The sequence below is a fragment of the Scomber japonicus genome, chromosome 15 (assembly GCF_027409825.1).
Source record: "Scomber japonicus isolate fScoJap1 chromosome 15, fScoJap1.pri, whole genome shotgun sequence".
NCBI lineage: Eukaryota > Metazoa > Chordata > Actinopteri > Scombriformes > Scombridae > Scomber > Scomber japonicus.
This window is the reverse complement of record NC_070592.1, coordinates 1,152,172-1,164,547: the sequence shown is the minus strand read 5'-3', so window position 1 is coordinate 1,164,547 and position 12,376 is coordinate 1,152,172. Positions and strand designations below refer to the sequence as shown.

At 41.0% G+C, this 12,376-nt stretch overlaps 1 protein-coding gene across 1 annotated transcript; it reads right to left on the bottom strand.

Moving 5' to 3' along the window:
* Positions 1–6,601: 6,601 nt before the first annotated feature.
* LOC128374462 (oocyte zinc finger protein XlCOF20-like) lies at positions 6,602–10,205 on the bottom strand. The gene is made up of 2 exons (XM_053334738.1): positions 9,920–10,205; positions 6,602–7,668 (listed from the first exon to the last, which is right to left on the bottom strand). The coding sequence occupies exons 1-2, from the start codon at positions 10,092–10,094 to the stop codon at positions 6,698–6,700; spliced, it is 1,146 nt and encodes a 381-aa protein (XP_053190713.1). The 5' UTR covers positions 10,095–10,205; the 3' UTR covers positions 6,602–6,697.
* Between the last annotated feature and the right edge of the window lie 2,171 nt (positions 10,206–12,376).

Sequence of the window (12,376 nt, the reverse complement as noted above, 5' to 3'; positions counted from 1 at the left end):
GCAACATCATCCATGATCACAGGACAGCTTCACACAAATAAAGAAGGAAACAAAAGAATGCACACTAATTTAGAATGGTTTTACAGTGTTTAGCAGTTGCCATCAGCTGTCTAACCATGTACTGTGAAAGTCATTATATAACTCTTGGTTTTCACCATTATTCAAAGTCAAATTACACTCAAGAAATATATCACTGGACTCTATGTGACCTGTACATATTTTATGTTTACAATTCACCAGTATTATTCAATAAATCCTATCAGCTATACCTTTCTCCACAAGTGCTGGCGTGGTACTCAATAACTGATGTGGGGACATGCTCACCACAAACCGGACAGGTGTCCTAGGAGGCAAACAGTTATAATACAACACATACATTAAATTGAACATGACAATTGTCCAGCAGGAGTTGCTGCAGCACTTACTGCAATACTGTCCATAATAACTGCTAAGTATCCCTTTTTAAATCATCATACAGCCATAATATGCACATAACCCATAAGTAATGCTTTTGTGCCATTGGTATGAAATGCAGCATTATGAAACAGAGTTCAGTGACAGCTTACCAGAGACACAATCTCAGACTCCTCTTCATCAGAAACAAATCGATTTACATCAGATTCATGTTTCTTCAAGAGAAATTTAAAAACACCATTAGTGATACTTTTTAACATATTTTAACATACATTTTTCTGTTGAATACAAGGTTACAGTACAATCAATTTATCCAATTGTAAAGTAATTAATAATGAGTTACTTTTTTACATAGTCATAAGATAACTTACATCACCACAGGACTCAATGTGAAATTGTAGCAGCGGCAGAGGAACTGACTGCCCACATGACATGCATGCATGTTTGGGCATGTGTTTAAACTCCTCTGCATCATAGGGCAAAGGAGTGGTGTCGATTTTCTCTTGAAGTGGAGTGATGTAGATTACATACTTCCCACCGTTGGACGAGGTTTTCAAATTTTTTGCTGTATAGCCCTCTGACCCCTGTGGCAGTGGGGTTATGCGGCGTTGTCCACTGCCACCTTTTGGAATGATAACAATTTGTTAGAAGAAAAATCTTCCATCAAAAGATACTTTTAGTATTCAATGTAAAACACCACCACATATTCTGAATATTTAACACAAACAAACCTGTAGCACTTCAACACATGTATACTTTGGGTGAAACATTTTAATGTACATTATTGATGAAAAAAGTTATAACCATATTATACTTAATAGTAAAGGTACTGTATGGTATACAACAAAGAAAAAGTACTCTTACCTGAAGCTTTTTGGAGAAGCCAGCCACCAAGCAGGCCCCTCATTTTTGGGTAATTTAACAGCAGTGTTCTGCTTATCTGTAAAAAGTTAAAAAATATCATAGTGTGCACTGTATGATCTTGAATGTCTCTGACGGACTAACTTATCTTGTTTCCAGAAATGCGTGGTACTTGATAACATAAGGTTGAACAGGTTGCTGAAGATATACGCCAATCAGGCATAATATTGTAACGACTGTTAAGTAAAGTGGTACCTTTTATTGGGTGTGGTATATTCGTGACAAAAATGTTCAAAGTTGATAGCAGGAAAAATGAACATGCATAAGAATTTGAGTTAGTATGACAAAGGCCAAATATGTGATGACTAGATGACTGGGTCAGAGAATCTCAAATTTCAGATGCTTGTTCAGTGTCCTGGTGTGAACAAATGTACAGTCTCATATGTAGTGACAGTCATAGCGCCACCTACTGGCAACAGGAAGTCACTTGCTTCATTCTTTCACTGATTTCTCTCATAATCTTAAGTATTTACACCTGAAATTGACTCAGCTGAGACATAAGACCTTGGTGATGCTACATTCTCCGACTGAGACACAGCCCGACATGCGTGGGGGCGCGAGGGCCCGTTCATCACTGCTTGCAGCTTTAATTTAATTTAGTATGTTAAAAACCACAGAGCTGTGTGGCATAATGAAAGCTATTTCAATGCAGAATAACTAATATCAATGTTAATGTCATCACACATCAACCACTACTTCTTTCGAGATGATTTTTAAAAATGTCTTTAAAACTCACCTCTGTGTGGATGGCATTATCAGCTATTGAGACAGTCCTTCTCCCAAGACCTGCTTGGAGTAGGACTGCCTCATTTCTTGGGGTTCTGTCCATGTTTTCTGGCAGCAAACAGAACTGTATGTCACTGTGCTTACACACAGTGACACGTGGTGGATCTCCTCCTTTCCTTCTCCGTTTCTGGCCAGAGAACATGGATGGGAATGACCTTGGACGAAGAGTAGACAGTTATCAATATGTGAAGTCTAAATATCCAACTTTTAAAAGAATGCCTCCCTGCTGAACCACTGGTACTACTAACATGTATTTTTCTTGCAATTCAACGCTAGGTAGGCAGTAACTTACCTCTGCATCTCCTGCTGAACAGTTGTCGGTCTGCCAGCTCCCATCCCTGCAGTCCCAGCTCCCATCCCTGCACTCCCAGCTCCCATCCCGGCTCCCATCCCTGCAGTCCCAGCTCCCATCCCTGCAGTCCCAGCTCCCATCCCTGCAGTCCCAGCTCCCATCCCGGCTCCCATCACTGCAGTCCCAGCTCCCATCCCGGCTCCCATCCCTGCATTCCCAGCTCCTGTCCCGGCTCCTGTCCCGGCTCCTGTGTGGTTGGCAATGCAGCTTACCAGCATGCGGACTGCTCTATCAATGTTTGTTTCCTGGTGATTTGGAAAAATGTGAAAATTAAATTAAATGTAACGTTATAACAATACTATATTTCTATTTGTTATGGTAAGTCAATGTATAACACAAAATGCAACAAAATAAATATGCTAAATAGGTTTCATTGCTTAAATGACATGACACTCACCTGAGGTGAAGCACTATGATCTGTCATTTTCCTAGAAGGCAGAGGAGAATAGGAGTAATTTACTTTACTAGAAAAACAGCATATAAGTTAGATGACTCTTCCACGTCTGTTGTCTGAAAACTAAACCTGCATGAGCCGATCTGACCCTGACTCTCTTGTTCCAATTTATGATAGAAAAGACTACAACAATACACACATATAGATATATGTGTATTCATTGAAAACATATCAAAACAGAGGAAAAGTGACATAACGCTAAATTTCACAGTAACGCACAGTTTATCAGGATTGATTTCAATTTAACTTATGTCATTATGTTAGCCATATGCCGGCAGATTAAAATATCAACGGCCAAAATGTCCGGCAGGAAAAACGTCAAATAAATACATGTATAAACTCATTAATAACATATTCTATACTAATATAAATCACGCTGAAAATAAATGTGAATTACATGTGGAATTGGGACCGGACAAACATCTAGCCTACTGTAGAATAATGTGTGTATTTAATACTGAGGAGTGATTTGCGTTTCACAGTTATATCTGCAGGATCCGTTATGGGTCGGATAAAATATCATACACAGCTGTGTTTATAGGCTTACATTAAACCATCAGTAATCAGAAAACAGTTTTTATTCATGTCATTCACCGGTCGCCTCTCTCTGTCATTCACTTTCTATCTCCCGTCTTTTTTAAAGTAAAACAGTATATAAGTAAGTGTATATATATATCAAAACATAACATAACATAACGCTAAATTTCTCAGCTTCGCGTCGGGGATTATTTATTAATGTGGTTAAAAATACAACCTACCTTGAAAGTTGAGTATGTATCTGCTACCGTTGCTTTAGCATACGTTAGATCCACGGGCGGGAACTTTGCATCTTCTCACTCAGCATAGAAACAAAAGTCGCTCTCCTCTGATTGGCTGTGGGACAAAAGCCGCTGTCCTCTGATTGGCTGTGGGACAAAAGCCCCTCTCCTCTCTGATTGGCTGTGGGATCAGTCGATCTCAGATCAGCACCCGCCTTTTGCTCCATAGACTGAATGCACAGATAGTTCTGCACCACATATCTCAGTGGAGGCGCGGTTTGTGATTTGTAGTTGAAGGAAACAGAATCTGTGACTCGTGTGGAAGATTCGAGCAGTTGTACTTGTCGATTTGTGTTTGTGTTTTAAAAGAACACAAACATTTTCGTGAGAAATTATTTTACATAATTTGAATATTTATTGCACATATTCAAATTTTATCCACGACTTCACATTTTTTGTTACAGGTACACAAATATGTTTTGCACCAAATGTACTACAACAATAGGAGCAAAAATGTGAATGTGTCAGTTTTTTAATCTGTGACTTGTAAAATAGGATTTGTGCACCTGTAATTAAGAATTTGTGAATGTGTAAGTTTTGTGTAGTATTTGTGGAGAGAAAAAAATCTACAAGTACACAACTCATAGAGTATGTGACCTCAAATTTACTGACACACATACACAATCACTGTACACAACTACAAATTCCACTGTTACAGGTGCACAAACCTTTTGCACCAATAATACCTTCATAGAAGTACAGTAGTTGAGTAAGCTACAGGCCCTTGAACTTGTACACAGACTTGTACTTGATTCACCATTTGTTTCATATCTAGGATTTCCTCTTGGCTACAAACTAAACCTAGGAGTGGTACGTCCTGTTGTACCAGTCACATACAACCAACCTGCTGTACCCCAAAACAAAAACAATGTGATGTTTAAGTAGTTGTCCCAATAGTTTGTGTCCCATTCATTACACTGAAGACATTTTGAGCTGTAATACTTTACACTTCAGAATCCATAATCATGGTGACATTAACCTGTCTGAAATAGTATTTCTGACAGTTAAGCATGATATTATCAGTCATTTAAATTGGCATTTTTTTCAAAACAATAAATAAATAAAGAATGAAAAAATATTAAATTATCTGAAGGAGAGGCCTTTTCATACAGTATAAAGCAGCTGTGGACAATAGGTACTATTTTTATGCCAAATTAAACACATCTATTGGCATATATGACATTATTCTGTCATTTCTGTGCATTTGCTGAAATAAATGAGTTTTTGCACTGAAGTCCCAGCAGCCTCAACTATGCCACCCGGTGGTTGTTGGTGAGCACTGCAGCTAGTGCTGGAAACTGTCCCCTCTATTGCCATAGCAACCACATCCTCAGAAAGGACAGGGATGCTCTACAGTCAGCTCCTCTGAAATAAAACCTACCTAGCTCTGCTGACGGTGGCTTCTTCCACTGTCAGCTTCCACAGCCGAGTGTACCAAATAATTTGCCAAAACGCTAACCACAGTTAATTCCAGTCCCACCACTTCCTTCTATAGATCTGAGCAATCTGACTAAGGACTGAACAGACAAGGAAACTCCTCAAAGGCATCAATGTCTCCAGTCTTTACTTGAGGGGAATTAAGGATGAGAGCAATTTCACTTTGAATCAGTTGATGTCTGCAGTATATGGGTCAGGGAAACAGTGATCAACCTTTGTTAATGAATAAATCCAAATTAATATTATTTTTGTGTGCATTATCAAACTTCACTGTATCAATAAATTAACACGAAAAACTAAAAAAAAAAGGGAGCTGTCATCAAACTTAAATGTCACATTATTTCTTTTATTGACAAAACAATGTAATTTCCAAAGGTTCATTTGGTGAAGTCTGCAGGAGGAGGATTTGTGGACTTGATGAATCAACCTTGGCACTCACAGACATTTTGATCCAGCTGTAACAGTATTTCCAACATATTACTATACAGTTCTTATAGTACTCAGCATTTGTAACATCAGTTGTCTTCTTCTTATCTTATCATGATGATCCAAAAATGTCCATGTTGTTCCCACCGGTGGCTGGGTATCGTTTAAAACATGATGATACCAGCACCAATCCAAGTTCCCTTAAAGTGATCCTGATACCAGCTGAGTCCTTCATCAGATTCCCATTAACACATTTAGGTCTCTGTCTGTTATCTGGTGTAACAGTGTGTAGCTTAGACTCACTTTACAGCGTTTAGGAGGCATCTTGGCTGCTGAACTGCTAAACACGCTAACTCAGATTCACCACCACAGACGGGTCGTAGCTGCTGTGGCAGTGGACCAATCACATGTCGCTTTAACCCTTTATTGGGCAAATAATTATATTTGGTAACTTCTGTAAAAATCCCAAAATCCTCAATATCCTTCCTTCCTTCCCTTCCTCCCTGCCTTCTTTCTTCCCTTCCTCTTTTCCTTTCTCCCTCCCTCGTTCCTTATTTCCTCCGTCCTTCCTTCTTTTCCTTCCTTCCATCTGTCCTTCCTCCCTCCCTCCTTCTCTCCTCCCTTCCTTCTTTCCTTCCTTCCATCTGTTCTTCCTCCCTCCCTCCTTCTTTCCTTCCTCCATCCCCCTTTCTGCTTCCTTCCTTCCTTCTTTCTTCCCTTCCTCCCTCCTTCTCTCTTTCTTTCCTCCCCCCTACCTTCCTTCCTTCCTTCTTTCCTCCGTCCTTCCTTCCTTTCCTTCCTCCCTCGCTCCTTCCTTCCTTCCTCCCTTTCAATGAGTGTCCTATAAAGGGTTAAATCCAAGAACGCTTGTGTTGATTGGCTGTGAGCAAGTGCAGAGTAATAGTTCTGGGTGCAAAAAGGATCAATTGCAGGCATCGTTTGACGGGAGACGTTTCAATACTACTTGGTATCGAGTTTCTTCAGCAACACCGTTAAAGGTATGGAGTACTCCCACCTAAGCTAACTGGTGACTGAGATGGGAATGAAGAAGTCTCCTTCACAGCAGGGTCTCTCAGACTTGTTGAAGGTTCAGTTACTGCTGCTGCTCTCACCGACACACTTGTGGCTTTTGACCTGCGACTGCCATGTGAACCTTTTGTCACAAACACTGCAGCTGAACTGTTTCTGTCCGGTGTGCACGGAGAAGTGGTACGTCAGATTAGCCTTCTGTGAGAAGCTTTTATCACAAACTGGGCAGCTGTACGGTTTCTCTCCTGTGTGGACCGTCATGTGTTTTTTTAGACCTCCTTTTTGTGTAAAACTTTTCTCACAGTACAAGCAGCTGAAGGGTTTCTCACCAGTGTGGATCCTCATGTGATTTACCAACGCACTGCGCACGGCAAAGCTCGTGTCACAGAATGAGCAGCTGAAGGGTTTTTCTCCTGAGTGACATCTCATGTGACGAATCAAGTTCGGCCTCTGAGAAAATCTTTTACCACAAACTGAGCAGCTGTACGGTTTCTCTCCTGTGTGGTAGCGCATGTGTCTCCGCAGACTGTCCTTACGACCAAACTTTCTACCACACTCACAGCAGATAAATGACTTTTTAACTGCATTACACATTACACTACTCACAGGACCTTCAGCAGCTGTCAGAGAGTTTAAACCTGATTGAGGTTCACTAGTGTCCTTACAGTCATCTTCACTGTGTTCAGTCTCTGGCTCTGAAGCGTCTGAAGCCTTCTCATTACTAACTGGTTGTAAATAACTATCTGGATATACGTTGCTGGCTAGCTCTGATCCTCCCACAAAGTCTCTGTACTCCTCAGTTTGGCTTTGATGAAGCTGTGAGGATTCTTCATCATCTTCACTCTTCTTCACAGATACAGGAGAGGATGGGATATCAACACCAACCAGTCTCTGAAGCTGCTTTCCTTCCTGACTGGTCCAGACTTCCTCCTGCTCCTCTTTAATATGTGGGAGCTGTGAGTCCTGCTGGTCCAGACTGGAGCTCCACTGCTGCTGCTGAGAGGGAATCTCTTCTTTATTCTGCTGGACATCTGAAATACAGATAAACACATTATAGAAAACCATCAGTTATGATTTAAAGGAACAGGTTCACAGTGTTTCCGGTGTGTGTTAACCAGCAGTCAGGTTTTCCTCTCTGTAATCATTCCTCCTGTTCATACTGACTATTAACACATCTGCTTCTAATGAGCTTCCAGTGTTCAGTGATGGAGGATTCAGTCATTTAAAGTCTCTGATCAGCTTCTATTGAGCTTCATCAGTGTGAGTTACTATAGTAACTATGGTAACTATAGTAACCATGGTAACTATAGCAGTGTGAGTTATTCATATCAGTGATATCTGACACATTTACAGTCCGTTTAGCATCAGATTCCCTCTTAATGTTTTCCTTCCTTCCTTCTCTTTCTTCCTTCTTTCCTTCCTCCCTCCTTCCTTCCTTCCTGCCTGCCTTTCCCTCCTTCTTCCTTCCTCCCTTCCCCCCCTCCCCCTTTTCCTTCCTCCCTTCCTTCTTTCCTTTCCTCCCTCCTTTCCTTCCTTCCTTCCTCCCTTGACTTGAGGACAACGGGAGGATTTAAAGTCTGTGATCAGATTCTATTGAGCTTCATCAATGTGAGTTACTATCTGTCTGTTCTGTCAGTCTGAGTGTTTCCTGCTCTACTCTGCTTCCTGTCTCCTTGAGTCATGTTAAATATGGATGATGTGTATTCAGGGCTAACATGTGAAACCTTGTGCTGCTTTACTCTTCATGTAAATGTGACGCGTGTGCTGCTGCAGGTCGACCTCGTGTCTGACATGTTACAGCCACTCCACTCCACTCCACTCCTACCTTACCTTTATTATCATCCACACGAGTTCACTGACCCACTAAAATAAAACCTAAACCATCCAGTGTTTCCCACACATAGACTAATTCGTGGCGGTGCGCCACAGATTCAACACCGGCCGCCACATATTGCGTTTCGTTATTAATTATTTTTTTAACGCTATTTTAAAAATATGCATCGTATTCGTTAAGCTGCATTTCCTTTTTCCTTTCTCTGCTCTCCCTGCGTCTCTCTGTCACTCACGCGTCTCTCTCACATAACACACACACACACACACACACACACACACACACACACACACACACACACACACACACACACACACACACACACACACACACACACACACACACACACACACACACACACGTCCCTAGAAGCGTGGAAGCTGTGCCTTAGTGCAGAGAAGACAGCTGGTGAAAGAAAGATTGGTATCACGTGCACCTTTATAAAATCACACATTAAAAAGTCCTATAAAATATTTTATATTTTGAATACAATATTGTCCCGTCCCGTCCCGTCCCTTACACCTTCTTTATAAAGTTAATTAGTCGCAAGTTTGCGGTAAAATGTAGTTGGGTTGTCGAAGTCAAAACACTAGCAGCTGTGAATCAAATAAAGTTGTTAGAAGTACTGTTATGTTCTGCTTCAACCCCCCCCCCCCCCCCCCCCCCCCCGCGCGTCGGTCGGCCAGTTTACCAACCCCCCACCCCGCCAGAACCGGCCCACCGAGATGTCCAATCCGGCCCAGTTTCCTTCTTCTTCTTTTCCTTCCTTCTTGTGTTATTTTCCTTCCTTCTGTCTTTGCTCCCTTCCTTCCTTCTTGTCTTCTCTTCTCTCCCTTCCAACTGTCCTTGCTCCCTTCCTTCCTTCCATCTATCCTTGCTCCCTTCCTTCCTTCCATCTTTTCCTCCCTTCTTGTCTTCTCTTGTCTTCCTTCCATCTGTATTCTCTTTCTTCTCCTTCTTCTTTTCCTTCATTCCTTCCTTCCTTCAGGAAGTAACTTGTTGTGATACATATTTTAATTATTATACTTTCTGACAGAATATATTATTATGACCAACTTCATTATTTCCTGGACTTTGTATCTACATAAATAAATATATAAATACAGTTAAATCAGTTGTGTGTGAACCAATAAACATGATGATGATATAAAAGTCCTGTTTAATCTAATAAACTAATGTATTAATAATGTTAGCAGCTCTTGTTGGAGCCTCCAGTCTTCAGCTTAGAGAGGCTGCACACAGATAATAATATCAGAGTGTTTCTGGTTTCATGTAAAACTCTTAATAACTGCACTAGTTAGTTGTTGGTTCGTATGTTTCGGCCTTTAGCATGAAGCTAGCTGCGGCTAACAGTCTGTAGGAGGGTTTAGCTGTTAGCATTAGCTTAGCATTGAGTCCCGGTCACATGAACAGAGCATCAACATGTTTCCAACAACATAAAGACAACAAACCTGCTTTTCGCTGCTTAGTTTCAGCTTTTAAAAGCTCGTCCAGCAGCCTGCGGTGTCTGCGGTGGATCTCCTCTTCATACTCGGTTATTGTTTTCTCTAAATGTCCAAATATCTCCTCCACAGCCGCAGTTAGCCGCTGCTGGACGAAAAGCTTCACACTCTGAAGGCTGCACATGTTCCACACAGCTCACACTAAACTAATACTGACGCTTTTCTGCTCTTATTAGAAGGTGTGTTCACCAAACTCTGCTCTCACTGCAACACAAACACTAACATGGACTTCTTCTTCTTCTTCTGCTGCTTTTGGTTTGGCAGCTTAGCGCAGCAGCAGTGAGGTGCTGCCCCCTACAGGCAGAGTTCATCATTTATTTACTCTTTATATCCTCTGGTACAGAACAGGGTTATTATAGTCCACTAAAACTAAAACTAGCAGTGAAAAATAATGTTAACTGAAATAAAAATTAAAACTAAATAAAAACTAGAATGAATAAAGCAAAACTAACTAAAGCTAAAGTGAACAGCAGATAAAATCAGCTCAGTTGTAGTTTTCTTTTCATTGTCTCCATGGTGACTGTATAGTGTTCATCATCTCCATGGTGACTGTATATAGTGTTCATTGTCTCCATGGTGACTGTATATAGTGTTCATTGTCTCCATGGTGACTGTATAGTGTTCATCGTCTCCATGGTGACTGTGTAGTGTTCATCGTCTCCATGGTGACTGTATAGTGTTCATCGTCTCCATGGTGACTGTATAGTGTTCATTGTCTCCATGGTGACTGTATATAGTGTTCATTGTCTCCATGGTGACTGTATATAGTGTTCATTGTCTCCATGGTGACTGTATAGTGTTCATCGTCTCCATGGTGACTGTGTAGTGTTCATCGTCTCCATGGTGACTGTATAGTGTTCATCGTCTCCATGGTGACTGTGTAGTGTTCATCGTCTCCATGGTGACTGTATAGTGTTCATTGTCTCCATGGTGACTGTATAGTGTTCATCGTCTCCATGGTAACTGTATAGTGTTCAGTGTGACTGGTTGAGATAACTGTTAGTACCAAACACAGTGTCAGCATTATTTCATCCTTTACAGCTTCTACTAATCAAGACTTTCCTCCTAAAACCTGAAACAAGAAAACTAAGACTAAACTAAAACTACTTCATCACTTGTTAAACTCACTAAAACTAAACTGGAATAAAAAAGCAAACTGAAAAACTAAATAAAAAATCCAAACTATAATAACCCTGGCACAGAAAAGTGAAATGCAGAAACTCCAACAGTGTTTTTGTTCTCTCCAGATCTCCTTTAGTTAGCAGGTTGACATGTTAAATGTTTCTCAAAGTTCAACAGATCTCTGTACAGTTTCTCTCTTTACTCAGAATAGATGTTTTAACATGTTCGACTGTCTCCGGACACTTTTCAAAATTAAAGTTGATGACAGGAAAGTTACCGGCAGATGTGGACCAGAGGAAACAGTAAAGCATGAAGCATGAAGATTGTATATATGTTTATATATGATTCAAAAGCTCAGAAAGGAAAAGGACACATTCTGATATAACATATATATTATTTATCTCAGAATAAGTAAATTAGTTGAGAAGATGTTTTTCATGATTAGTTGTCTGTATTTCCTGTTAGATACCAGCTGGTGGCGATAATGCACCAAAGTGTTGTTTGCACTGAGCGCTCCTCTCTCTCACACACACTGGCGGATTCCCTCCTGATGTTCTTCTCCAAAGCGGACTGTGACCGACTCGGGTCCAGGTTCTCTGATGTTGTGCTGGAACGACTCTTCTCAGCCAATGAGATGTTTAGTGGACTGAAGGTTGTATCCTGCTGCTGAGCTTCACTTAACTGACTTGGCGTTTCTTGGAGGAGATGATGGTCAATGCGAAGTCCTGACCTCAATGAAGCTAAAACTGTTTCACTGTGTTCGTATAAACATCGCCACACGAATGGTGCTGATAAAAGTCTGGCCTTGGTTGAACCTAAATGCCGTCTTATTTAAATCTAACAAGCAAATGTCAGTACGTAGTCATGGAAACCTGTCATAGTCTAGTCATAGCAGCATTTTCAATCATTTTAGTGTTAACATGAAATCACAGGTTCTGATGGTGTTTCCTACAGATGTGGAGAAGAGTTTCCTCTGGAGCAGGACCAGCAGGACCCAGATCCTCCTCGCATTAAAGAGGAACAGGAGGAAGTCTGGACCAGTCAGGAGGGAGAGCAGCTTCAAGGACTGGAGGAGGCTGATATCACCAAGTTCATATTGACTCCTGTTCCTGTGAAGAGTGAAGATGATGAAGAGAAACCTCAGTCCTCACATCTTCATCAAAGACTAACTGAACAGATGGAAACAGAAGCTGATGGAGAGGACTGTGGAGGATCAGAACCAGACAGGAACTCACATCCAGATACACATTTACAACCTGATCCTGATGACAAGACTTCAGACTC

Excerpts from the sequence above, each read along its gene's own strand:
- LOC128374462 (XM_053334738.1), bottom strand. The coding sequence starts at position 10,094 with ATGTGCAGCCTTCAGAGTGTGAAGCTTTTCGTCCAGCAGCGGCTAACT. Across the intron at positions 7,669-9,919 it reads AACTAAGCAGCGAAAAGCAG|ATGTCCAGCAGAATAAAGAA; the intron begins GTTTGTTGTCTT and ends TCTGTATTTCAG.